Here is a 27,540-nt window from a genome sequence, read left to right as displayed (position 1 = left end):
AATCATCCTTGTAATATTCATTTCAGCGTACTTACTCAAATACACCATCATGGTATAAGCAAAAAAAAAAAACACCTTAAAATGTATTACAGCAGCAATATCAAGGGATTTAATGAAATCTTCATTAAAGGTGTTGCAAAAATGGTAGAATGCTTTCAGAGTGAGATGGAACTTAAAAAAAAAAAAAACTGACTGGGAGTCATATACAATTTATTAATAGAATTAAGAAGACAGTTTAAAAAAAAGTGAGTAGAGAGATTTGTATTACAAGTCAAGAAAGATCCTTTACATGAAAATCCTATTCAAATGAAGAAATAAGTACAAAACTGAGTGTAAAAGAAGTTAAGGCCTAGATCAAAAAAAAACTGCTATAGACAACTATAATTTAATAAAAAGAGCTTCAGAACAAATGAGGTAAAGAGTAATAATGACACTGTCAAGTCCTGTCATCTTCCGTCCATTCCAAAAGCAAGTAGAAAAAATGTCAGCTAACAACAGTTCATGTGTATAAGCTCATTGCTTCAAGTTGGTCTGAATACCAGAAGGAATGCACAGTGATGCAAAGTGTTCTCATCTAACACCATAAAGAACAGAAAATGTGATCCTGTATGTGTCTGTGTCGTGATTACTTTCTGAATCATGCATGCAATTCTGTTCCTCCCAGCTCAAAACTCATAACAGAACTACAGCAACATAAGAGTGACAAGGAAGATTAAAAAAAAAAAAAAGTTTCCAGAAAACCAAGAGCTAACAGAGTAGATAAAGTATATGGAATTAAGTGGCATGGGAATGGTAAATGGAATTAATAAATGAGTACTGTACTTCCTATATTATGAAAAGTATGTTATCAAATAACAGTATTAGGCATCAGGCTTGAAAAAAAGAGTAAGTTTTTTTTCCCATATATAGTGACTTGCGGAACACTCTTAACAAGACACTGTGAGAGCCAGAAATGTAAGTCAGGGCAGTGGGTGGGTGTCATTAAACAAATTCACAGAACAAGACTCCATCATTATCACCACAACATTTCTCAGTGAGATTGTATGCAAGTTCCAAGTTGCTGAAAGCTTTGAATGGATACAAAGGGAATGTATATGTGTGTCTTATTCCTATATTCTTTCCATACTATGAAGAGTTACTAACAACAGATGTTTAGGAAGATAAATTATTTTGGATTAACCAGTATGGTCATTCCTGTATCAAGGGATAAGCTAAACTTCCAGTATTGACTTCATTATAGACCAAGTACCTTTCCAGAAATAGTACAGGAAGCAGAAGGGAAGGGACAAGGAAAAAAAAAAGAAGAAGAAAACACCAAAACAAAAACAATTTACATGAGCTTACTCTGTTTTCAAAGAACAAGGTATGACCCTCGGACTGGAGTCAGTGCCAACAGCAGCATTCTTGAGTTGAGCCCAACAACAGCAGCTCTCACAAACACCATTTGGTGAGCCAAGCAGTGGGCAGGCAGCTCAACTAGTAGTTGTGGTCCAAAATGCAGAGGTTTTTTTTACTACTACAAATGTTGTCTACATCATGAGGACTGCTTGTCACCAGACATAAAAATATTTGCATGCATTTGGAAACAGATGATTTCTCAGAAAAAAAAAACTAACATGTTTGTATAAACAACAAGGACCTGTTGTTTATTTTCACTTTTCTTCTTCCTTCATGATTACATATACTCGTTATGTATACTCAATACTGCAACCATCTGTTTACCAAGAGTCACATGCAACTTATATGAAAGTACACGATCTTGTAATGCCATGGAAAACACTCAGCAGGCCTGAGGTATGAGCCCGGGTGAAAACCCCCGAGTCCCAGATACAGTGAGAAGCAGCCAAAGTCAGAAATAGTCTTAAGACCAGGCATACACTTAATAGGAAATTATAGGTCTTACAACAGTATCAAAAGAGACTTTCATATTGTGGAATTTGTGGTAAGAAAGGACTGCTATTTATGCACCTCTCCATGCTCAATCATGCCATTTCCCTCTGAGCTACCCATAGCATAGCTGGGTAGTAGTTTACTAGAGCTAAAAAAAAGTCCTGAGTTTTGGAAGAATTTCAAAGAGGAGATCTGATTACAGAACCATGAAATTTAAGAGATACTATTTCAGTGAATCATCATCTTTCCCATCACTGGAAATATTCCTGATGGGCCACGAAAGGAAGTTTAATTTAGAACCTTTTATCCTTTTCAACAGTCAGTAAAAAACAGATCTGTTTTATTGAGAGTAAATAAGAAACAAATCACTACAATCTGCTGATGTGTTTTTTTTTCCTTTTAGGTTAAATTTTACTTTATCCTGACAACATTTTAAGATTACTGAAGGGTAATATGCTGCTATAAATCACAAAGCTTTTGTCTTACCTTTGGTTCTACCAATACCATCCGAATTTTCTGATGCTGGATTTTGGAAGCATCTAACGTAACGTTCACTTTAACTTTGTCAAATACATGTAACGTTGTGTCTTCCACAGTAAGTGATGGTACCTAAACGTTAAAAGTTTTGTGTAAATACTTACTGCTTATAATGTGTCTTACATTTTTATATGAATAATTATTTTTATACATAGTTTTTAATGTGTTCATTTTCATTGACATGTAATGAGTTACGGTGCTGAATGCCCAGAGTGTCATGGTACAGGTACTATGTTTAATTTCTGTAATAGATATTAATATCTAATAATCCAAGTAAATACCACACATTCCTCTGTCAGGACCATTTGTGTTTAAATTTATGAAGACCACAGCAACACTATTACTACAGATTAATAAACCCGAAATTGGAAAAGCCTTTATTAACCATCTAACCCAACTAGAATAGATTTTAGTCATTCTGCTCAATTACCAAATCAAAAAAAAAGGCAATTAATAAACGTTACAAAACCTACTTCATTGTTGTAATCAAGTCTTGGTGTTGGTTTATCTTTTTCTTCAAAGAAGACTGTTCCTTCTAACCCATACTTGGGAATCAAAACCACAACTGCATTTTTTCTTACAAATAATATATATGCATCTTCATTCACCACTCCTTTGGTTTTGAAGAACAGCTGTAACAGAAGATACAAGAAAAAAAGCATTAGAACATTCTCTTCTGGATGACAAATACACCAAATTAAAAAGAGTAAAACACTCAAGCAAATATAAATTTATACTTAGAGATTATTACTCACCATATATTTAAAAGCAGATTCATATCATTATATTAGCTATTTATAGTACCACTGCAGTATTAAGCATTCATCATATTTATTAAAAAAAAAAACAAAAAACAAAAAAGTAAAAAGCATCCTCTAGATGCAATTCTACGTTTTTTTAGTACCAGCAATGTAATGTTGAAGCTTTTCCTCAAATAAACACCATTCATTCTTAACAATTACTGCAGACTTATTGATCTACAAAGAACAACCTGATTATTACTACTCAATATTTCCTCCCTTCCTTTAAGGGCAACGTTCGTGCTCCCACCTCAGAACTACTTACCTGCGTATGGAATGCAACAGATGCTCTCTGTGCATATTGAGCCATTTTATGCCGGTAGTTGAGATTTTTACACAGATCTGATAGTTTATGTTTATCTGTAAGTTCTGGATAAGTACTGTCTGCTCCTATGGCCACTGCCAAAAGTCGATGTACTATAATGTCAGCATACCTGCAAAGATGATCAGTGACACGTCAAAATATTTTGTATTAAATTTCTGAATATAATTTTGTTTTTAGAAATCTTACAGATCAAAAAAACTTTGTAATACCGATGGTCTGCTGATATCTCCCTGTATTAATTCAAGATCACATTCCCTTTATTGACCAAAGATATGCTCTGCAGAGAGAAAATAAACTACGTTGTTTTCTTTTTCATCTAAGAAATTCTTTACTACATTCTACCAATACAGCCTGTATTGTTGAGCACTTAAAAGAAATAAATAAAGCTTTATTCTTGGACTAAGAATGATGTTTCACCAATACGAATCTAAAGCTGAACAAATACATTATTTTGTTTTAAATAAATACCACCATCTAAAATATTACTTAACAAATAAATCACCTTTGTCCTCTAAAACTACTGTAAAATAAGTGTACCTTCTAATGGGTGAGGTAAAGTGGGTATAAATAGGTGAGGCTAAACCATAGTGATGAAAATCGTTATCCATTCCAGAACAGAAATAGACAGCTTGCATCATGCAGCGAGTTGTCAAAATTCGCAAGAGTGTATTTAGATATGGGAATGCAGGAGACTCAGCTTTGTCTAATGATTCAGCTAAAGCCTTTGCAGAATCAGTCTTAATTTCCAAATTCTGTAGGAAGGAAAAAAAAAAGTCAGATATTACAAGCAAATATTAACAGATCATTATTTGCATTTCAACACTTAAATCCATGCTGATCCTAGCAACTGTAACAAGTATCATACCTGATAAATTCAGAAGTGTATACAACTTAATGGAATGACAGTGTTACAAATAAAGCCCCATGCAGTATCCCTTCCTCATTATTATTATTTGTGTTCTATTCAAACAATGAAAGACTAAAGTCAGTAGCCTACAAATTCAGAAAAAGCATGAAGTGTTTCTTAGTTCTGTATGGATGCCAATATTAACAAATTTCTCTTGGTTTTATTGTTTTCCATCTCATTATTGGTTATAGGTATATAAAAAACAACTACCAAAAAAAAAGTATTTATAACATACTCAGACTTTCACCCAAGCACCATGTAAGCACTAATCAACCGTCTTTTACTTCACACACAAATTATTAAAACTTACACTTGGAAAAGTGATTTGTAACATTACTACTTTTTTGTTCCCCGTGTGCCAGTGACCCTTGATACAGACAACATGAAAACAACAATGATGCATTTTTACTTTCCAGTCCCACAAGATCAGTAGAATGTTCTTTCCTTCATGTAAACTGCAGACAACAAAGGACGATCTAGAGATCAAATGATGCCTGTACCATCGTAAAGAGACTGCATATTTATTAACAACAACAACAACAAAATATAGCATGCTAATACCCAATTGTGTTGGTTCTTTTGAAGTAATTAAAAGTAAATTTGGTTAATTAAGAGAACTTCTGTCTATGGAAAGCCTTCTGAGTAAAACACTAATTTTACAATCATTTTCAGATTAGAAATGTATGTGATCCAAAGCCAAGAACTGTCTCAAAAATCACGTCTTAGAAAGGAGAAGCTTTCAGAGCACATAACAGTTAAAAATACAAAAGACAGAGATTTGCTTTCTTTACCCAAGAAAGGCTTTTTTTGAAAGCAAAGATTCCACCTAGAAGTACAGACACCTTGCTGCAGGTACCAGCAGTTAACAAGTATAGGAAGACATTTATAAAGTACTGGTTTCCAGCCCCTACTCTTGGGTAAGTGGCCAACCAGAGAGAAAACGCAGCTTTTTTACCATGGAAATTAAGCAAATTAATTATAAAACTCGCCTTGGACTTTGCTGCTTTCACAAGGATGTCATAATTCGATGGAGGAGGAGCAGGATGTTTCCGGAGCAGGGCGAACTCTGGGAACTCATCATAAATTTTTTGTGCTACAGAGACATTGGCAAGCAACATGAACTCTTCGACCATGGAATTTGTTTCTCTGTCAACATAAAATATTTTGCATTGTTAGAAAAGCATTATTAGGTATTTGTTTTGTGTGTCTAATGAAGAAACATTTCACTATCCTATCAATATTATGTACTAGTATCTAGTAAACCAGCATTTTTGAACATACTGTACAAGCAGACAAACATTTTTAAGAGTAAAAACATACCAAATATTTAGTAAAGTTCAAACACTGGGGCAGAAGGAAAAAAAATCAAAATATTCTAAAATAACAAATGAAGAGAAAAATGCTCTTTAAAATAGCATTGCTATCTGAAAAAAAGACCAACAGATGAGCTGCTTCTTCCTAAGAACACTATTCAAACATCATGTGTATGAGGCTTAAAAGCACCATTATTGCACACCATGAATTCATGACAGTGGACACAACTTGGTGCAGATTTTAGCACAGAAACTACGCAGTAGTATGACAGAAAGTAATTAAATAGATCCAGAAATTGCATGAATAGCTCTGCTTCTAAAACTCTTCAGTAATACTGCTGATATCACTCTGCACATGTGCAGTAATTGTTCTGTTGTTCAAGTTTCAGTAATTCAAGACTCCAAATTCTACTTTCTCTCCTTTGTTAGATAGTACCAGTAGAAGAGCTTCAGAGAGGTCAGTGGGATGTAGACAATCCGTAACCCAGTGCTCCCTTAAATCAGGAGCAAAGACTTAAGTTCATATACGAAGCATTCAGTTCAAAACTTACTTCATAAATACTGTAGTAAAATACAGATTAACTATCTTTTCTAGGATTATTGACTTGCACTATTATATAAACCTTGTACACTATTAAGTAAATGCTGTTAGTTAAATATACCTTAATCCCATCCCTGCCCCAAATTAAGCAATTGAGGAAAATAAAAAGGCATACTTAAGTTCCTTAGTTTGCAGATCGATAGGATCATGAGTTTCACTGTCCATGTGGAAACGAACTTCTGGTGAGGAAAGTGTCAAAGCTCTGGAAGTCAATTAAGAGGTAGGTATTAATGAATTACAGTATAGCGGAAACAGCAGCAGAGTTGCAGGCCTACGCAAAGCATCTGGGTTTGTTATGAAAAACATAACAAAAAAAAGATTGGAATTAATGTTCAAAATAGCCGAAATTGTGATGCTGCCACACATCACAATTAGCTTCCACAATTTCAAATTTAAAATGCTACTCCTTTGGTTGTTTGCATAATGACTGTAAGAGAGCCATACTGCTGATTCATTTTGCAAAGGAAAAATTAACACCCCAAGTTTGTGTTTTTTGGGGAACAAAGAACTATTTTTCTGCAAATCAAAATGGCAAAACACTTTTCTTTCCAAAGATTTTAACTGGAAAAATGAACACATCATCAACATATAATTTGACAGTTGTAAATAGACAGTAAATAGACAAAAAGGGGAGGGATAACAGCAACACTGCATGGTTTACCCGTTATCAATTCTCTTCTTCTTCAGAATTTTTGCTAACTTGTTTAGACCACGTAAACTGACAGTAATATCATCATTTATTGTTGCTGAATCAATTCTCATCTGTGCTTCAGCATATGTGAGAGAAGCCTTGAAGAGGTTAAAAGATAAGACATACATAATTGAACACTGAAAAGAAGAACACATTTCTATCTTGCAGAAACTGCAGTTTGTTGTCAAAGCTGGTTCACAGTAATACAAAACATTACATTCAACACCTCAATGTATGTCATTTACAAAGACTAAAGGACAAAGCAGGACAGATCTATGGAAGACCCTAAGAAAACTCAAGCGTTTACAGTACTTTTTTAATGCTGATAACAGACATATTTTATACATTAAAGGTCTGATTTTACAGAACTGTATTAAACACCTACAGACTCTACTGAATTTAACTAAATGACTAGCTGGTGTATACCAACCATGTCCAATAAATATCAACACGTTTATACTTCTTAAACAAAATACCATAAAAAAATAATTGCAGAAAAAACATTGCAGCCTTACATGTTTAGAACAGGGCAGGATATGAGTATTTCCTTTACTTTAGGATTTAAGCATCATTTGCTAATTCGAATGAAGTACATCAATAACAGAAACGAGAAAAAAAAACAACACAACTTCAGTATCAAGTCTATTGATCACTGCTTTTGTAAAAAGGTCTACAGCTTTTTAAAACAATATATATATACATTCATGGGACTAACCTTGGAATTAATAACACTCTTTGTAAATCTGGTTTTTAGAATTTCAGCATTGTGGTTCATCTCCCATATACATGAAAATGCAAGCCTATGAGAGAGGGGTGGAAAATCTGTTAAAATCCACATGCACACATCTGAAGTTTCTTGTCAGGATTGAAGTATGGATCATGTACATATACCTGTCCACATTTGATCTTAAGGAGCATAAATTGGAACTCAGTAACTCTGGAACCATATCAATCCTCTGCAAAATAATGAATAAAAAGCATGACTAGTCATAAATACTTAATGTTGTAATTTTTAACCATAATAAAAGCTTGGAAATAGTTTGATTTTATCACTACAAAAAGCTCAGATTTGTGAAAGAATGGTGCACTACTTTAAAGGAAACTCATTCCAAGATCTATTTTAGCTATTTGTTGTTTTAATAGCAGTTATTTCTAAGAACCAGGTCTGTAGGAAATAAGTTACTACAAATCTAAATGTACAGTTTTAAAGAACACAGACCATAGGAAACAGAGCTTTAACTATCATAAGAAAAAAAACAATGGAAAGGACAAAAAACAGGTCACTTCTTTTGCAATTTCAGATCTATATTAAAACAGAAGTCTAGTTTTAGAAAACGTTATTTCTTGCATCAAACAGGAGTTGAAAGGCGTATTCTCTATGTAATTGGTTTTAAAAAAAAGAAGTCTTGCTGTGTAGAATGACAGAAAGCAACTTCATTTTGATAGTTATGCAAATTAGGCACAGCCCAAAGGAGCTTTTCTTGCTTAGTCTAGAGATAGTGGCTCTACTCCTAAGAATTTAAAAAGGAAAGCAATGAAAAATTAATTGTACAAAAAGCTGTCTATATAGAAAACTTACTTTTTCACACAGATACACCGTTGTTCCTCTTTTTGCTGACTCCTCATCCAAAGCATTTCCTGGGCGAATAAAATAACTGACATCTGCAATATGTACACCAACCTTAAGAAAACAAAACAATAAAACAAAACAAAAAAACAAGCATCACATTAAACATCTTATGAAACAATTAGGTTTCAACATGAAAGAAACTTTCTCAGGTTTTTATTTACAAGCCAATTTACCCATTTCCTGTTCCCTCCAGCAGCTTCTATATTTATCAGTAGGTATAGTTAAAAGCTCTTAAATTAAAAAAAAGGAATAGTTGTAGCAATTATGCAAAATAAGGGCATGCATACGTTTAGTGGAAAGCTGTGTTCATTACCAATGCAACTCTTCTTGCCTAGGGCCTCAAACAACCTGTTTCATTTTTTTCAAGGCTCATTGCAAATTGTTTTTTGCTTTTCTCTGTTTGCTAGACCTTCAATGTTGACATTCTCTGCTATTACAACTACAAATTAACTTATAACAAAGAAAGCACAACTAGATCAGATATAATGGTGCAGAGAGCTAGTGTTAATCAATCCTGTAGCTTTTTAATGCCTTTTTAATCAGTCCTTAGCTATTACAGCTGTAACTTCGCTCTACTAGCAGTTTCTTATCCTAGCTGCAGATATCCATGTTTACACTTAGCTAAAGCAGTAAATAAATTGTTACTTTCTCATACTAAATGAGCAGACAGCAGGGTGAATTTAGAAGAGATTCAATTCCCACTTCTGATGGAACGTCTTTTTTTTATTCCCATATTACAGTTGTGCAAACACAGTAATTTCTTTCACAACAGATCTTGAGCTTTGCTGGTATTAGTTACTATTACCACTACTGCACTGCTTGTAAAATATATAGTAAATGACTAGTTTGACAAAACAAAGAACCCACCTCCAGATTTCCATTTTCCATTTCTCTACAATGTAATGCATCATCAATATCCGTACAACCAGGAGGATCAACACTACAAACACTAAGATGCCTCAAGTCCTCCCTGTATTTCATATCCTGAAGTTTAAAAACAAAACAAAGGAAAAAACATCTTCCATATCAAAGTAGAAATGATCATTCAAAAGGCGCTTTGTGTAAGATTTTCCAAAGCAACCAAACATGTAAAGAGTGGCTTTTATTTAGCATATGATTTGTAGTATTATTTATCTACAAGATGTAAAAACTATAGTGATTAGAAAAAATAAAACAAAACGAGACAGAAGATGATCAAGTACTGCAACGTGGTTTTATAGCGAACAGGAGGAGAAAGAATAAAACCACAATGTTTTCATCATCTCAGAATTAGCAGGACCAGGAATCGAGAATTTTTTAAGTGAAATAGTGGCTCTGGTGTCCAGCTAAATAAATTGGTTAGAATGACTGCTCTCAAGTAAGGTTACCTGTCCAAGGCTTAGATATCTACACAGCTGGAAGGAACTGCACACTTTGGAGGTATCTACCTTTGCATAGTGGCTACAAAAAGATCTTAGATATGTATCTTTGACTAGACAGCCAACATTAGACAAGATCCCTCTGTCAGTTTCCAAGCTTAGAAGAAACGAGTATTGTGGGAGTGTGGCCATGGGGGTCGACAAGCCCCATGGTTGGTGATAACATCAGACTCTTAACGATGAGGCCATCGGGAATGTAAAGAGTTTATATGGAACAAAGAAGGGTGATTCAGGAGACGCCTTGCCGTCTCGGGTTGCTTGTTCTCCAGCCGTTAAGGCATGGAAGTTGCTGGGGTTTTGCTGTTGCCGGGCAAAGCTGTTGACCAATGAAGAGTGAGTGGGAAAGTACTGCGGTGGGGTGAATAGTATAAGAACGGAAGCCTGTCCTCAGTGAGGGTTGAAGTTATGCCCTCAATAAGAGAGAGTTGAAGTTGTGTCATCAATAAAGTAGTAGCAGTTACTGATCCTAAAAGAACCCTGGTGTCTGAGTAGTCCTTATGCCACAAATGGCGCCTGAATCAGGGACATGAAGAACAGGGACAACCTGAAGAGCAGGGACAAGCTAACAGAACAGGGACAAGCTAGCAGAACAGGGACATTGATCGCCTCATGAAGATAGGTTCGGCCAAACTGAGCAAACCGCTCTAAGAAGCTTGTAAAGAAGGCCGCTGAAATAGGCCCACCGGAGCTGGAAGGAAAGCTCAAGCTGAGAGAAGCAGACCCGTGCACGCAACTGCCCCTCGCTGGCCGAAGGTAAGCAGTCGCGCAGTATGGGGAATCATACGTCCTTAGAAACAAAAAATGTCCTGGTAACCTTACAGTTTGTTCCCTTCATTACGAATCAGACAGTTTATGATCCTGAAACATGGGACCAAACTGAGGTCAAGGTGTGGGACTCCGCTACTAAAAACAAGGTTGCGGCGGGATTGCTCAGCACCTGGCGAGCGGTCTGTGAGGCCTTACAGAGCCACGTGGGGCAACAGTCAGAAACGTGTGGTTTGCCAGATAGCGAGGGAGCTGCGGGCTCGTTTACTGATACGCCCTGCTTCGCCATCGCCCCCCCCCCGCTGCTACAGCCAACGCAGGCCTTTGCTGTTACGCCCCCTGGTGACCTGAACGTTCCTTTTGATCCAGGCCCTATAGGCCCTGAAAAGGAGCCGGGTCTGTTTCCCTTCTATCCGGGAGGAATAGGATACATACGGCCCGAAGGCCGAGTTGCTTAACAGCTTAAAGCGAGACATATTGTTCCCGACTAGCCCTGGAACTCTCCGGTGTTTGTAATCAAGTACGCCACAGAGTATGTGATAAATGATGATAAAACTAAACCACTTCAAAGACAATAAAACACACAAAATGCACAAACAAAAAAGACCACCCTCCAAAACAAAGCAAATGAAAAAATTCCACCCCAAACAAAAAACACTGATGTTCAGAATTCCCTGATGATCTTTTTCTGTACATTTTAAAGCAACCATTTTCTGTATCTAAAATACTGGAGAGAACTTGAAATTCACTAACAGCATTTAAAACAAGCAATTCTGTAAACAACAACTTCTCTTTCTCTGATTACCTAACTGGATTATACTGGGATATATTCAAATCTCCTCTCCTCAGACTATTGTGTTTATGACATTTGGTTACAAACCTATCTAGAGAGACCAAAATACAAAAACCTTATGGATGACAAGTGTCTCCTGCTACACAGAAGACAAAAAGTTCCCTCATCCCACCAGGCAGTAGGAGGGGACCTAGGCCAAGGAGGGGAAAGGAGGCAGGTTTCTGCTCAGGGTGGTAGGTGAGCCCTGTCCCTGCCCACCTCACCTTCCCATCTACCCTTACATAACAGGTATGAGGCGCTAGAACATGTCAGTCAAAACAACGATGTAGACGAAAGCCCATCCCAGTTGGAGAGGGTGCCTAAGGCAAAGCAACCTGCTCCCCACATTGCTACATCTCCTGTCAAGAAAGAATGGTTATTGTCATGAGGGACTCCCTTCTGAAAGGGACAGAGGGCCCGATATGCCATCCGGACCCAACCCACACAGAAGTCTGTTGCCTCCCTGGGGCTCGGGTGAGAGACTTCGCTAAGAAAGTCATTTGCCTGGTACAGCCCACCGACTACTACCCGCTACTGATCTTTCAGGCTGGTAATGACAAGGTAGCAAGAGAAGTCCGAGAGCAATCAAAAGGGACTTTAGGGCTTTAGGGTGACTGGTTAAAGGTTCAGGGGCACAGGTTGTGTTTGCCTCTGTCCTTCCGATAGGGGGGATCAATGTTGACAAGCAGACTTGTCACATTAATACATGGCTTCGGTGCAACCGGCAGAACTTTGGGTTTTTCGATCATGGGAAGGTCTACGTGACACCGGGCCTGCTGGCACCAGGTGGGATGCGCCTCTCTCAGAGGGGGATAAGGATTTTTGCTCAGCAGTTGGTGGGGCTGATAGATAGGGCTTTAAACTAGAGTTGAAGGGATAAAACCAGGCACGCTGGTGATAAGCTAAGAGATGGTACGCAAGAATCAGAGGGACTGTGTGCTAGTGAGGTCCTTCAGTTGGCTCTACAAGGTGCTGCGTGCAGGGAGGCACATTTGAAGTGCTTCTACACAAACACACGCAGTATGAGGAATAAAATGGATGAGCTAGAAGTCTTGGCCCAGTCCCACAGCTACGACATCATCGGCATAAGTGAAACCTGGTGGGATGAGTCCTGTGGCTGGTGTGTTGCAATAGATGGTTACAGGCTCTTCAAGAGGGACTGGCAGGGTAGGCAGTGTATGTGAAGCATGGGCTGGACTGTGTGGAACTTCAAGTTGGCGACGGCAAAGGTGAGAGCCTCTGGGTAAGGATTAAGGGACGAACAAATAAAGGCGATGTTGTTGTGGGAGTCTATTATAGACCACCCGGCCAGGACGGTAACGCTGATGAATTATTCTTTGCGGAACTAAGAGATGCCTTGAGATCAACTCCCCTTGTCCTTATGGGGGATTTCAACTTGCCAGACGTCAACTGGGATCACCACACGGCTGACACAAGCAAGTCCAGGTGGTTCATAAAGCACCTAGATGATAAGTTCTTGGTGCAGGTGTTAAGGGAGCCAACTAGGAAAGGTGCCCTCCTAGATCTGTTGCTGGACAACAGAGAGGGTCTTGTGGGGGACGTGGCAATTGGCAGCCGTCTCAGTCATAGTGACCATGAAGTGGTTGAGTTTAAAATTTATGGCGACAGAAAGAAAACTGCCACCAAAACTTCAGCCCTGGATATGGGGAAAGCAGGCTTCAGGCTGCTCAGGGAACTAGTCAGCAAGGTCCCCTGGGAAACTGCTTTTAAAGGCATTGGCGTCCATCAGTGCTGGTCAGTCTTTAAGCACTGCCTCCTAAAAGCACAAGATCAGGCAATTCCAAAATATCGGAAGTCAGGCAGGCGGGGCAAAAGACCAGCCTGGCTGACCAGGGATCTTCTACTAGAGCTTATGCAAAAAATGAAAATGTATGGCTGCTAGAAGGAGGGTCAGGTGACGAGGAAGGAATACAGGGATGCTGTTCGTGTTTGTAGGGAGAAAATCTGTGTGGCCAAAGCCCAACTAGGGTTGAAACTGACCAAGTCTGTGGGAGACAATAAAAAGGTTTTTTTTTTTTTAGATATGTGAACAGAAAAAGGAGGACCAAAGAAAACATAGGTCCGCTACTTGATGGGGAAGGTCACCTCACAGACAATGACATAGGCAAAGCAGAGACATTTAATGCCGTCTTTGCCTCCATCTTCAACACTGATGATGGGCTTCGGCACCCAGGGTGCCCTGAGCTGGAGGACCATGACAGTGGGAATGACAGACTCCCAACCGACCCTGACTGTGTGCAGGATTTGCTGCTCCACCTGGATCCATACAAGTCCATGGGTCCGGATGGGATTCATCCCAGAGTGCTTAAAGAACTGGCTGACGTCATTGTGGGACCTCTCTCAATTATTTTTCAATGATTTTGGGAATCCGGAGAGGTCCCATCGGACTGGAAGCTGGCAAATGTTGTGCCAATTTTCAAGAAGGGTAAGAAAGAAGACCCTAGCAATTACAGGCTTGTCAGTCTCACGTCAGTGCCTAATAAAATTATGGAGAAGATGATCCTTGAAGTTACTGAAGCACACCTGGGGGACAATGCAGTCATTGGTCCCAGCCAACATGGGTTCATGAGGGGTAGGTCTTGCCTAACAAACCTGATTTCCTTTTATGATAAGATCACCCATCTAGTCGATCAAGGGAAACCAGCTGATGTGATCTTTTTGGACTTCAGCAAAGCTTTTGACACGGTTTCCCATAGGATCCTACTGGACAAAGTGTCCAGCATACAGCTAAACAAAAACATCATCCGATGGGTGAGCAATTGGCTGACGGGCAGGGCTCAAAGGGTTGTGGTAAATGGGGCCACATCTGGCTGGCGGATGGTCACTAGTGGGGTCCCTCAGGGCTCCATTTTAGGGCCAGTCCTCTTCAATGTTTTTATAAATGATTTGGATGCAGGACTAGAAGGTGTTCTGAGCAAATCTGCCAACAACACCAAACTTGGAGGAGTTGTGGACTGGGATGAGGGTGGAAAGGCCTTGCAGAGAGATCTGGACAGATTGGAGAGCCGGGCGATCACCAACCACATGAAGTTTAACAAAAGCAAGTGCCGGGTCCTGCACCTGGGACGGGGCAACCCTGGCTATATGTACAGACTGGGTGATGAGATGCTGGAGAGCAGCCCTGCAAAGAGGGATCTGGGGGTTGTGGTTGACAGCAAGTTGAATATGAGCCAGCAGTGTGCCCTGGCAGCCAGGAGGGCCAACCATATCCTGGGGTGCATCAAGCACGGCATTGCTAGTCGGTCGAGGGAAGTGACTGTCCTACTCTACTTTGCACTGGTGCAGCCTCACCTCGAGTACTGTGTGCAGTTCTGGGCACCACAGTACAAAAAGGATGTAAAACTGTTGGAGAGTGTTCAGAGGAGGGCAGCTAAGATGGTGAAGGGCCTAGAGAGGAAGACATATGAGGAGCGGCTGAGGTCACTGGGCCTGTTCAGCCTGGAGAAGAGGAGGCTGAGGAGAGACCTCATCGCAGTCTACAGTTTCCTCGCGAGGGGGAGTAGAGGGGCAGGCGCCGACCTATTCTCTGTTATCACCAGTGATAGGACCCGCGGGAATGGTGTCAAGCTGAGGCAGGGGAGATTTAAGCTAGACATCAAGAAGAGGTTCTTCACCGAGAGGGTGGTCACACACTGGAACAGGCTCCCCAGGAAAATAGTCACTGCACCAAGCCTGTCTGAATTTAAGAAGCGTTTGGACTGTGCACTTAGTCACATGGTCTAAAATTTTGGGTAGACCTGTGCAGTGTCAGGAGTTGGACTAGATGATCCTTATGGGTCCCTTCCAACTTGGGATATTCTGTGATTCTATGATTCACAATTATTTGAATTGTAATCTTCCATCCTTGTCAAGTAATTTTGTTTTACATTTTAAATGAAACCTTCTGTAGTAGTAGTGCTAGTTGTGTGGGTTTTTTTATTATTTAAAATTTTAAAACGTCTATCCCTAACAAACAGTTTTAGCCAAAACACAAAAATCTTGCAGAAGCAGATATTGTTTCCACAGGGAATCAGGATAAAAGTCCAGAAAAAAATGGTTTTAGACAACATTTCTCCTCTATTTTTAGAACATGGGAATACCCGAGACAGTGTTTGATTTGAAGGAGAAGGCACAGTAATTATTGTCATAATTAAAATCCATTACCTTTTCTGTAATGCTCCATGGCATTTTTGGTAGGAAACTAAGGACAGCCTGTGAAAAAGGTTGATGAGGGACATCATGTTCAAGCAAAAGAACTTCTGTCTCAGTCTCTTTATCTCCAGCACTTCCCAAGTTCTTTACAAAATGACCCTGAAAAACAACATACTTTTTTAATATATATACACACACACAAATATATGTATGTACAAATACATACATGCACGAACATCAAGCAATACCATTTGTTCAGAAGTAGTTAAATATTTGAAATCCTCCTAACATGAATACTTCACAATGTATTTTTTTCTAATGAACTCATTCTTTCTAACTCATTTTAAGTAGCACGACCACAATGTAGCATATACTGAAGATGCATAACACGGCAATAGCAGCACATTTCTGTAACTTGCAAACAGGTGTCTGGGCTTATTTAACGAACTAGCTAGCATAAAACAGATTTCTATTTATTATTGGAATAGTTCGTGTATATGATAATGTTTCAAGGAAGCCAAATCTCTGTGACACATTTGCAGCTTTAAGGTATTCATTCCTGCAGATATTGTTTCATTCTCCAGAATTTTTTTGAAGTGTTATTTCCTCTCTTTTAATATACAGCATACATTCACTCTGTAGTAATACCTTAAGCCTATTGTGTCTGCATCTTTGCGACCTGAACAGAATTTGCTTCTTTGCACATGTGATACATGTGTTACGTACATGAAAGTATGTTTTTCTTCTTTCTTTTTTTGTAAATACAGAGCTAATTTTTGTTTGGCTGCGAGCCATATTCAGTATTCACACAAATAATTCCGCTCTCCACATAAGCCTTTCATGATTATATACTATACTGCTGTTAGACTTGTATACAGCTGTTTATTTTGCCAGGATGACAAACTGCTGAGACTTCGCACACATCTCAAACAACCCTGTAGGTCTTTCAGTCCTACTGGGACTTGAACATGACGGAGTTGATAAAGCTCAGGACAACCACCACTGGGCAACAGAGATATTCATAGAAATGAGGGCTACATCTATACTAACAAGCTGAACAGGAACATGTATAAGTTTGCTGTCTGGCCTGCAGGCATCTGTAATGAATAATGGAATAGAATAACTCAGTTGGAAGGGATCTACGAGTCCAACTGCCAACAACGTTTGATCAAAAGTAATTAAATATTTGAGACTATTATTCCACAGATTATTAGTATTAAATTAATTATTAAATTACACAGTAGGAGTCATATTTTCTTCTTCATTTAACCTTCTCATCTTAAACAACTGATTCAGGAGGTCTGAACTTTTTCTTTTCTTTTCTTTTGCTTCAACTGTACTAAATTCTCCAAAGTTAAAACTGAGAAATCTGTAAAGATGGCAATTCAGTTTTTCAGGAAAGAAAATACATTGTTCCCACAAGCCGCAAAACAACTAAGGTCTAATTTTTCTATGAATTTGTGCTACACCATACATCCCACTCTCTAATACTCACATTAACTCACACCTCTCATCCTCTGCAGCAATGCTGTTTGTCTTAAAACACTCTTTCTGTATGTTCTGAGTTTCCTCCATACCTTTAAATGTGCCTGAGACACCTGTGCTCTCACTACAAACTACACACTCTTACACAAGCCAGTGGAAGCCCCTTCCAAACCTAGTGTTCACCACAAATTGAAGCTTATGTCCAAATTTTCTCTTATATTTTCCTATTTATTTATATAGAACTTTTAAGAACTTAATTACCTGCAACTCTGCCCCACCTGATAATCTGACTGAATTAGGCCCATATGCTTAAAACTACTTGCCAGGATGCTGATCAGCGTGTAGATGAACAAAGCCAGAAGAAAAAAGTTGACATTTTTAGGAAGCCAGACTAAAACAAGGTAGTCCCTAGTTAGTCTAGATAAAGCACCATAGTTAGGAAGTATAGTTTCATTGCAGAACCTGAGGACTGGGTTTTTAGGTTTGATAAAATGTAATTTTGGGGGGAGCAAGAATAAACTAAATTATTTAGGGACTTCCTTAATTTGCACCATTAAAGAACAGTATACAAAGAACTTTACAAATCCACGTCAAGACCTTTTGAAGTTACTCAGCATTACAGATAATAATAAACATCTTACCTAATAAACAAGTATAAGTCAGATAGATAAAAGTTCAGAAGGAAACACAAACTTACGTTAGGATACCTAGAATTCCTGGGCCAACCATCAATAGCAACAATTATTCTTTGTCCTTCCAGCGTATCTGCTTGTCTTGTTTCTATTCGAATACGAGGAATCCTGCGATCAGCTGGTGTAAACAAGTGCCGCCTTGCCTATTAGCAGACAGAAAAAGGAACAAATAACTTCTAATTAAAATAACAATAATAATAAAAATCTACCCTTACAATAGCTTTATTACCTTACCTCTTTGATCTGTGATTTGGAAAGCATGCCACAGAATGGTCGCCAGTTTCGTTTTATAATGCCCACTACTTTTCCTGTAGGTCTCAGCATGCTCTTGTTATCAGAAGTCTTCAACTGGTACAAAACAAAGGGGTGAAAAAACACAGAATTTTTTGAACTCGTTAACATGTTTGATTACAGCACCTATCTCAAACCTTGGTGGTAATAGGTTATGTTATCACTATAATGCCATAAACTCATATTATGGCTTCATAAACAGAACAATTTTAGTAATGTGACAAACCTTACCTCTGTAAGGATTTTTATGGACATAATTTCAGAACAAAGAACAACAGAAAAAAGATTCTGAAATGTTATCTTCTACTGTCTCAGCTTGTTCCCCGAGTATCCCCATTTTCTTTTCCAACCTATTCTTTTAATTTTTAATGAGTCTTTTTAATGTTGCTTGAAATTCTCCAGTAATTCTATACACCGCAATAAATATGTTCCCATGAAATTCAGTGGAAAGATTCTGTTTTCAAAGAAACAAATATTTTTTGGACAGGGTATATATACATGCATACACACTAAGCAGAATTACTGCTAATAGCTGAATAGTGTGTTACAACTGGTTCCAAATATATCCAATGCCATTAAAAGCTGACTCCCATTGTAATACTGTATCTGCTCCTATTCCAGCAACTCCTAATCTACACATTAGCATATAGCTTTGCATTTTGCAACCTGGCTACCACTCAGAAACATTGGAATTATGTAATTTAACAAAATAATCTGGGAATATCTGATAGGGATTAATACCCCTCAAAAAAACACCCATTTTATACATGTATTCACATATCCAATGCAACTGTAGGACTAGAATAAACATTTAAGTTTCCAAGATTTTTTGAGATAATTACAGCTTTTAGGAAGCAGTATTAAAAAGATGAACAAATCTAAAACCTAATGGTCAGAATATTATAGATTTTGTCTCTCTTGACAGGTGTTAAAAAAAAAAAAAAACAACATACAATGTTTTCTTTCTCCTCTTCAGTTTCAACATCATCTTCATTCTGGCCATCATCTTGCAAGACCACTGAGGATGGTGCCACCCATTCATCTTTTGCCAACAACTCCACAGCTACAATATCTTCATGAACTGCTCGGTTTAAATGTTTAAGACCTTGTATAATTATCTGGATTTTTAAAGGACAAAATGAAAACGTTCACAATGATGGCAACAAAAGACCCAAATCAAAGCAGCATAATGGAAGAGTATATATGTACACCAAGCTCTGTACTCTAAAGAATGTTTAAAGGAATTTTTTTTTCAACTCTTAGGCTTATTTTCATACTGATATTACTTCAGGATTCCAACAGTCTCTCCAAAACCATCTCTTTTCACCGGACTTTAAAAAGATATAAAATAATCAGGCAATTCTTCTAATTTGCGGGCTAGAGGCCTCCACATGCTACCAGGAAATTGGAGTTAAGAGTCAGAGAACATAAGAAGCACCTCCAGCTGCCACCAGAAATAGGGAGGGAAGAGACTGCTGCTGCTGCTTGGAAACAGTGTCTGTACAACTGTACCAACAGTTGTAGGGACAGAATCCAGTATCACAGAATCATCTAGGTTGGAAGAGACCTCCAAGATCACCTAGTCCAACCTCTGACCTAACACTAACAAGTCCTCCACTAAACCATATCACTAAGGACTACATCTAAACGTCTTTTAAAGACCTCCAGGGATGGTGACTCAACCACTTCCCTGGGCAGCCCATTCCAATGCCTAACAACCCTTTCAGTAAAGAAGTTCTTCCTAATATCCAACCTAAACCTCCCCTGGCACAACTCTAGCCCATTCCCCCTCATCCTGTCACCAGGCACATGGGAGAATAGACCAACCCCCACCTCTCTACAGCCTCCTTTAAGGTACCTGTAGAGTGTGATAAGGTCACCCCTGAGCCTCCTCTTCTCCAGGCTGAACAATCCCAGCTCCCTCAGCCACTCCTCAAAAGACTTGTTCTCGACCCCTCACCAGCTTCGTTGCCCTTCTCTGGACTCGCTCGAGCGCCTCCATGTCCTTCTTGTAGCGAGGGGCCCAAAACTGAACACAGTACTTGAGGTGCGGCCTCACCAGAGCCAAGTACAGGGGGACAATCACTTCCCTAGCCCTGGTGGCCACACTGCTGCTTATGCAAGCTGTTGGCCTTCTTGGCCACCTGAGCACACTGCTGGCTCATATTCAGCCGACTATCAACCAGTACTCCCAGGTCCTTCTCGGCCAGGCAGCTTTCCAACCACTCATCTCCCAGCCTGTAGCTCTGCTTGGGGTTGTTGCGCCCCAGGTGCAGGACCCAGCACTTGGCCTTGTTGAACTTCATACAGTTGACCTCAGGCCATGGGTCCAGCCTACCCAGATCGTCCTGCAGAGCCTTCCTACCCTCGAGCAGATCGACACACGCACCTAACTTGGTGTCATCTGCAAACTTACTGAGGGTGCACTCGATCCCCTCATCCAGATCATCGATAAAGATATTAAAGAGGACTGGCCCCAGTACTGAGCCCTGGGGGACTCCACTAGTGACCGGCCTCCAACTGGATTTGACTCCATTCACCACAACTCTTTGGGCCCGGCTATCCAGCCAGTTTTGAACCCAACGAAGGGTACACCAGTGCAAGCCACGAGCAGCCAGTTTCTTGAGGAGAATGCTGTGGGAAACGGTGTCAAAAGCCTTACTGAAGTAAAGGCAGACAAGGTAGACATCCACAGCCTTTCCCTCATCCACTAAGTGTGTCACTTTGTCATAGAAGGAGATCAGGTTCGTCAAGCAGGACCTGCCCTTCATAAACCCATGCTGACTGGGCCTGATCGCCTGGTTGCCCTGTAAGTGCCGTATTATGACACTGAAGATAATCTGCTCCATGAGCTTCCGTGGCACTGAGGTCAAACTAACAGGCCTATAGTTTCCCGGGTCTACCCTCCGGCCCTTCTTGTAGATGGGTGTCACGTTTGCTAGCCGCCAGTTGACTGGGACCTCCCCTGATAGCCAGGACTGCCGATAAATGATGGAGAGCGGCTTGGCCAGCTCCTCCGCCAGTTCTCTCAGTACCCTCGAGTGGATCCCATCCGGCCCCATCGACTTGCGCACATCCAAGTGCTGTAGCAGGTCGCCAACCATTTCCTCGTGGATAGTGAGGGCCACATCCTGCTCCCCATCCCCTTCCACCAGCTCAGGGTACTGGGTATCCAGAGAACAATTGGTCTTGCCACTAAAGACTGAGGCAAAGAAGGCATTAAGCACCTCAGCCTTTTCCTCATCTCTCGTCACTAAGTTTCCTCCCGCATCCAGTAAAGGATGGAGATTCTCCTTAGTCCTCCTTTTTGTGTTGATGTATTTATAAAAACATTTTTTGTTATCTTTAATGGCAGTAGCCAGATTGAGCTCCAGATGAGCTTTGGCCTTTCTAATTTTGTCCCTACACATCCTTACAACATCCTTATAATCCTTCTGAGTGGCCTGCCCTCTTCTCCAAAGATCATAAACCCTCTTTTTTCTCCTAAGCTCAAACCACAACTCTCTGTTCAGCCAGGCCGGTCTTCTTCCGCGCCGGCTTGTCTTTGGGCACGTGGGGACAGACCGCTCCTGAGCCATTAAGATTTCCTTCTTGAAGAGTGCCCAGCCTTCCTGGACTCCTCTGCCCTTCAGAACCACCTCCCAAGGGACTCTGCCAACCAGTGTCCTGAACAGCTCAAAGTCAGCCCTCCGGAAGTCCAAGACAGCGGTTTTACTGGTCCCCTTCCTGACTTTGCCAAGAATAGAGAACTCTACCATTTCGTGGTCACTCTGCCCAAGACAGCTCCCGACCACCACATCTCCCACCAGTCCTTCTCTGTTTGTGAACAGAAGGTCTAGCGGGGCACCTCCCCTGGTAGGCTCACTAACCAGCTGCGTCAGGAAGCTATCTTCCATGCTCTCCAGAAACCTCCTGGACTGCTTTCTCTGGGCTGTGTTGTGCTTCCAGGATACGTCTGGGAAGTTGAAGTCCCCCACGAGAACAAGCGCTGATGATTTCGCAACTTCTGCCAGCTGCCTGTAGAATTCCTCATCCGTCTCCTCATCCTGGTTTGGCAGTCTATAACAGACCCCCACCAGGATGCTTGCCTTGTTGGCCTTCCCGCTGATCCTAACCCATAGGGACTCAACCTTATTCCCAGCCTCGAGTTCCACAACATCAAAACACTCTCTAATATAGAGAGCCACACCACCACCCCTTCTGTGCTGCCTGTCCCTTCTGAAAAGCCTATAGCCAGTCATTGCAGCGATCCCAAGCAGGATAAACTTCTTGGAGGGGAACAGCCTGAAAGTAGCAGGGCAAATAAAGCAAGAGAACCACACAAGGGCTCCCCACAGTTTTTCTCAAAATCCTCTGCAAAGTTGTTTCTCTTTCACCAAACGTTTCAAATTGATTTAAGAAAAAATCTTATATCCAAGTCAACTGAAATAGTATTAAGAACTAAGATTCAGATTTTATTATATGTATTTTATCAAACCACAAATTATACCTTTAAACAGATTATTATTTTTTTTTCCAAAAAGGGCATATTTGGTATTTCAGCAGTCTATATCCACACAAACAAAGTAAAAAAATGATGTCAGAAAAACACAGAAGAGAAAAATTAATATAACGTTCCTTTTTAACATCACAAGTCACCATGAAAGAATTACATTTTAGGTCATTACTGACACTGACTAAAATTCACAGTGTGAAGTCAAAATAAAAAACTTACCTCTTTGTTTTCTTCAGCATCTCCATGAACCCAAACAGTAGCTTCAAGATAATTATCTCTGCTTGCCCTATAGGTTCCTTGGAGGTAAATACCAGATTTTATTCCTTGCTGCAATTTGCTAAGAGGAAGGTGTTCTGGGAAAATTATTTTGCCACTTTCTATTTCTTTCTTTAAGGGGGAAAAAAAAAAAAGAGAGTCTTTTGTATCTATAATAATTCCAAAACTGTCCTCAGAAACATGAAACTCAAGCTAGCAAACTACAAAATTATAACTATGTGTAGGAATGAACGTGCACAATAATGAAAAACTATTATTAAGCAGTCATTTTTTCTAATGAAGCATAAAATCATAAAGAACATAGAAATACAATAATGCTAGGAACATTTTTTCTCTTCCTGTTTGCCTGCAGTTACTTAAAAATTTACTGCACGAGTAAAATATGCGTGTATGTTTACTTGTAAATATTGACTAAATACATATTTGGTGAAGAAAATATTATCACAGTACTACATAGCAAAGAGTATAGCACTCAGGGTAAGCAGCTGTATGAAACATGAAAACACACTACTAGGACTAAACTTTGAAACAGTTACTAAATTAAAGCTGAATGAATTGCAGATAACCCCTGAAAGTATCAGCTTGGCAGCCCTCTACTTTCTTCCCACTCTTGTGTGTCATAGAATCAAAGAACCACAGGCTACTTTGGGTTGAAAAGACCACCTATTTCCAAACCCCCTGCCATGGGCAGGGACACCTCCAACCAGACCAGGTTGCTCAAAGCCCCATCCAACCTGGCCTTGAACACTTCCAGGGATGGGGCATCCACAGCTTCTCTGGGCAACCTGTGCCAGTGCCTCACCACCCTCAGAGGAAAGAATTTCTTCCTTAAGTCTTATCTAAACCTACCCTCTTTTATTTTAAAGCCATTACTCCTTGATTTATCACTACACTCACTGACAGAGTCCCTCCCCAGCTTTCCTGTAGGTCCCCTTTAGGTACCGGAAGGCTGCTATAAGATGTCCCCAGAGCCTTCTTTTCTCCGGGCTGAACAACCCCGATTCCCTCAGCCTGTCTTCACAGGAGAGGTGCTCCAGGCCTTTGATCATCCTTGTGGCCCTCCTCTGGACTTGTTCTAACAGGCCCCTGTCCTTGTGCTGGGGTCTCCAGAGCTGAATGCCATACTCCAGGTGGGGTCTCATGAGAGGAGAGCAGAGAGGGAAAACCACCTTTCTCAACCTGCTGGCCATGCTTCTTTTGATGCAGCCCAGGATACAGTTGGCTTTCTGGGCTGCAAGTGCACCTTGCTGGCTCACATTGAGCTTCTCATCAACCAACACACCCATGTCCTTTTCCTCAGGGCTGCTCTCAATCCGTTCTGCACCCAGTCTGTATTTGTGCTTGGGACTGCCCCAGCCCAGATGCAGGATCTTGCACTTGGCCTTGTGTAACCTCATGGGGTTCACACAGGACCACCTCTCAAGCCTGTCCAGGTCCCTCTGGTGTGTTCCACGCCACTCTGTTAAAAGTAACTGACGGAATTAATCTTCCCTTTTCTTGGTGGTGCTAGTTTTCAGCTATGTTAATCTCACATGAGCACCTGAACCTTAATTCTGATAAACACAGGACAAAGGGAATAGACAGTGAAGTAACTCATCTTCAAGCTGCAGCATGCACTTCTGTCCACTGACCACTAAATCAGATATTTTGCTAGAAAATGCTTTTGATTAATAATAAATTAACACAAGCTTTCAAATAATAGACAAAACAACAACAACAAAAAAGATCAAATGGTTTGCAATAGACTTCCGAGGTTTTCAGTTTAGTTAAATTATTTCTAGTATTTATACAATTTGTTGAATCACTCATTAAGATTCTCAACCTCATATCAGTTACCCAAAGCAACTGGCTTTTCACAAATAAATAGGTGATACCTACTAATAAGCAAATAAGCAGCAGTAAAAATAGCTGCAATATTTTCTTTTCAGTTAGCAAGAAGTTGTATTGTCAAAATGGTAATAAAGACCACAGTTTTAATTTTCTAAACTGATGCTAGTAGCCTGACATACAGCATCCAACCATAGACTGCAGAACATTTTACAAAATCAATTAAGCACAAAAGAGAATGAAGACATACCCCTTCATCAGATATGCAAGCAAGACGATCTACAAGATCAGGATTAGCTATCAAGCTTTTTATATACTCCTCACCTACAAAAGCACACACACAAATATTTATGCAAGAGAGGTAATGAATTTAGGTATGAAGACACTGCTGAAATAGTGTATCCATGCAATAAATTGAACATACATGCCATTTAACTTACACGTATAAGCAGTTATCCCTTCCTCAAGGGCTTTCTCTTTATTATTTCTGTCATTTGTTAGAAAGATAACTTGGATCTCCTCATTCTGCATTTTCTTCAAGTGTTCATTGTACCATTTTACTGCTACCCGAATGGCTCTGTCATTACGGTCATTAGAACTTTCTCCTTGCTCTTGCTCTACGTATGTTTCTCTGAAGAAAAATACAAAGTGGAGGGGGTGGTAAGCAAAGCAAAGCGAAAATAAATAAAAAATAAATAAATAAATAAATCCCAACATTTATCCGTAGCCACAACATCTTTTTCAGACAAACAAGATTAAGATTGTAAAGCCAAATGAATCACTGCTGTACCAATTTTCAAAACGTGTAACACTAAAGACCACTGAAGAGTTAGGAGACAGGAGGGTCAAGAAAAATAGCAAGGAAGTGTTAATTTCTTACACAACCTCCTCACTGACAATTGAACAGCACTCAAGATGAATACTCCTGTAACTATGATACTGCTGCAATGGAAACTACTTACGAACACAAATAGAGGCAAATTAATTGCATCTTCATTTCTTAGACCCTTCTGTCGCTACCTAACTAACAGACTTTTGAATTATCCTACAGATTGAGCTGGTATATTAAAGCATTGGAATATGTTTAAAAGGAACACTGAAATAGAAGAGCATTATTCCATTGTGCAGGTTAACACTATTGCCCGTAAAGTTTAGTCAATACCCTTTTCAGAATATGTATGTGCCTACAGCAGTTAAAAAATTAAAAAGCTCATGGAACATTCAATTTCCCAATAGGATTCTTTAGAAGTATATAGTGTTATGCACTAATTAGACTGACATGTCCATCTAATTTATTTGCCTAGTTCACATGTTCCATTTGTTTCCCAGCTTTTTAGTGGACATCTATACAACCTTATTATACCCTATTCTACACCTTACCGATGATGTTCATTGGTGAAAGAATAGAAATGTTTTTCCGGGTTTCCAATCACGTCTCTAATTCGTTTGTACACCGGTGCACTCCGATTCCTGACTTCTTGTAAAACTGTCTGTAGCACAATGACATTCTTGATAACAGGATCTTCAAGTATATCAATCTGAGGAACAAAATGGAAATGCATCAGAATTGTATTTTTTTTTCTGTCCAATAACAGGATTTGAAATATTTGTTTGGTTAATATGCAAAAAACTAATGTATGCTAACATGCTATTCCTGCCTTTCTCTCTTGCCATTGGGAATATGAAGTGAATAATAAGCTGCACCCTTCTGCTTGTAGGCAAAAAGCTCAAATTGGATTTTCCAATCTCTTGTTTTTGTTTTTTTTTTTCTTTTAAATTTAGCACTTTTTTTTTTGTCTGCTCCTGACAGCCACAGTATATAACCATGTCCAAAAACCCATGCTCCTGTCAGGAGAAAAAGATGCATGCTTCATTTCTGAGCTCGTGGCAAGCAACTGTGTAAACCCACCTCCGAAAAGAGGCAAAGATGAGGTATAGCTGAAACAAGAGCAACACCAGATCAAGCTTCTCTGATGGACCTTTAGATGACCTAGAACAATGTATATAGAGCAAGAAGTTTAATACTATTCTACACACAAGGTGAATTACCAGGCCAAGTGTTACTGTTGCAATGCTGTTCCAGTTGCTAGACAAAACCTTTTCCTGTTGTTACCAAGACTGCCTAATACCCTCTGCTCTGGTTCATAGTACTGCATCCTAGCAAGTTCTCAGAGTGCTCTACAACATATGCAAACTTTACCAACAGACAATGAGAAGTTCACAGAGAACAGGCTGAAAACATCCACTCTCTTGCTGTTTTGCATGAAAACCCTTACTTACCGCTTTTAATATTGCTAACTGCTAAAACATGAGAGTGCTGTGCCCCTCTCCTGAGTAAGGAATGACAGCATTCAGGACCCACATCTTCCAGCCTCCAACATCTGCAGGGGGATATTCTACGTTCTACTGATGTACTCAACAGTATTAAAACAAACAAACAAATTAAATACTGAGCTTGAAAATTCACCATCTCCCAGCCTGCTGTACCATCTGTGTTGCCCAGACTCAAGCCACTATATAATTAGTGATGGGTTGCAGAGTTCATCCCAAACTCATGGAGCTGTACCTGGGATAACTTTGTAGGCTCTATTTATCACATGGAACCAACACCAC

At 39.7% G+C, this 27,540-nt stretch overlaps 1 protein-coding gene across 1 annotated transcript in view; it reads right to left on the bottom strand.

Annotated features, from left to right (window-relative positions):
• The window catches only part of DIS3 (DIS3 homolog, exosome endoribonuclease and 3'-5' exoribonuclease), a 30,701-nt gene that overhangs the window by 2,446 nt on the left and 715 nt on the right, over positions 1–27,540 (bottom strand). Inside the window, exons 2-20 of the mRNA XM_035561223.2 lie at positions 26,308–26,465; positions 25,368–25,558; positions 25,178–25,251; positions 23,044–23,211; positions 19,283–19,447; positions 18,273–18,386; positions 18,044–18,181; positions 15,874–16,020; positions 9,562–9,678; positions 8,644–8,745; positions 7,956–8,020; positions 7,780–7,864; positions 7,035–7,162; positions 6,489–6,575; positions 5,449–5,605; positions 4,090–4,304; positions 3,493–3,661; positions 2,901–3,059; positions 2,377–2,499 (exon numbers count right to left, since the gene is read on the bottom strand). Coding sequence (XP_035417116.1) covers positions 2,377–2,499; positions 2,901–3,059; positions 3,493–3,661; positions 4,090–4,304; positions 5,449–5,605; positions 6,489–6,575; positions 7,035–7,162; positions 7,780–7,864; positions 7,956–8,020; positions 8,644–8,745; positions 9,562–9,678; positions 15,874–16,020; positions 18,044–18,181; positions 18,273–18,386; positions 19,283–19,447; positions 23,044–23,211; positions 25,178–25,251; positions 25,368–25,558; positions 26,308–26,465 — 2,562 coding nt within the window. The remainder of the gene's footprint in view (positions 1–2,376; positions 2,500–2,900; positions 3,060–3,492; positions 3,662–4,089; positions 4,305–5,448; positions 5,606–6,488; positions 6,576–7,034; positions 7,163–7,779; positions 7,865–7,955; positions 8,021–8,643; positions 8,746–9,561; positions 9,679–15,873; positions 16,021–18,043; positions 18,182–18,272; positions 18,387–19,282; positions 19,448–23,043; positions 23,212–25,177; positions 25,252–25,367; positions 25,559–26,307; positions 26,466–27,540) is intronic.

The sequence above is a fragment of the Cygnus atratus genome, chromosome 1 (genome assembly GCF_013377495.2).
Source record: "Cygnus atratus isolate AKBS03 ecotype Queensland, Australia chromosome 1, CAtr_DNAZoo_HiC_assembly, whole genome shotgun sequence".
Classification (NCBI taxonomy): domain Eukaryota; kingdom Metazoa; phylum Chordata; class Aves; order Anseriformes; family Anatidae; genus Cygnus; species Cygnus atratus.
Note: the sequence above shows the minus strand (reverse complement) of the source record. Positions and strands in the feature narration are given on the sequence as shown.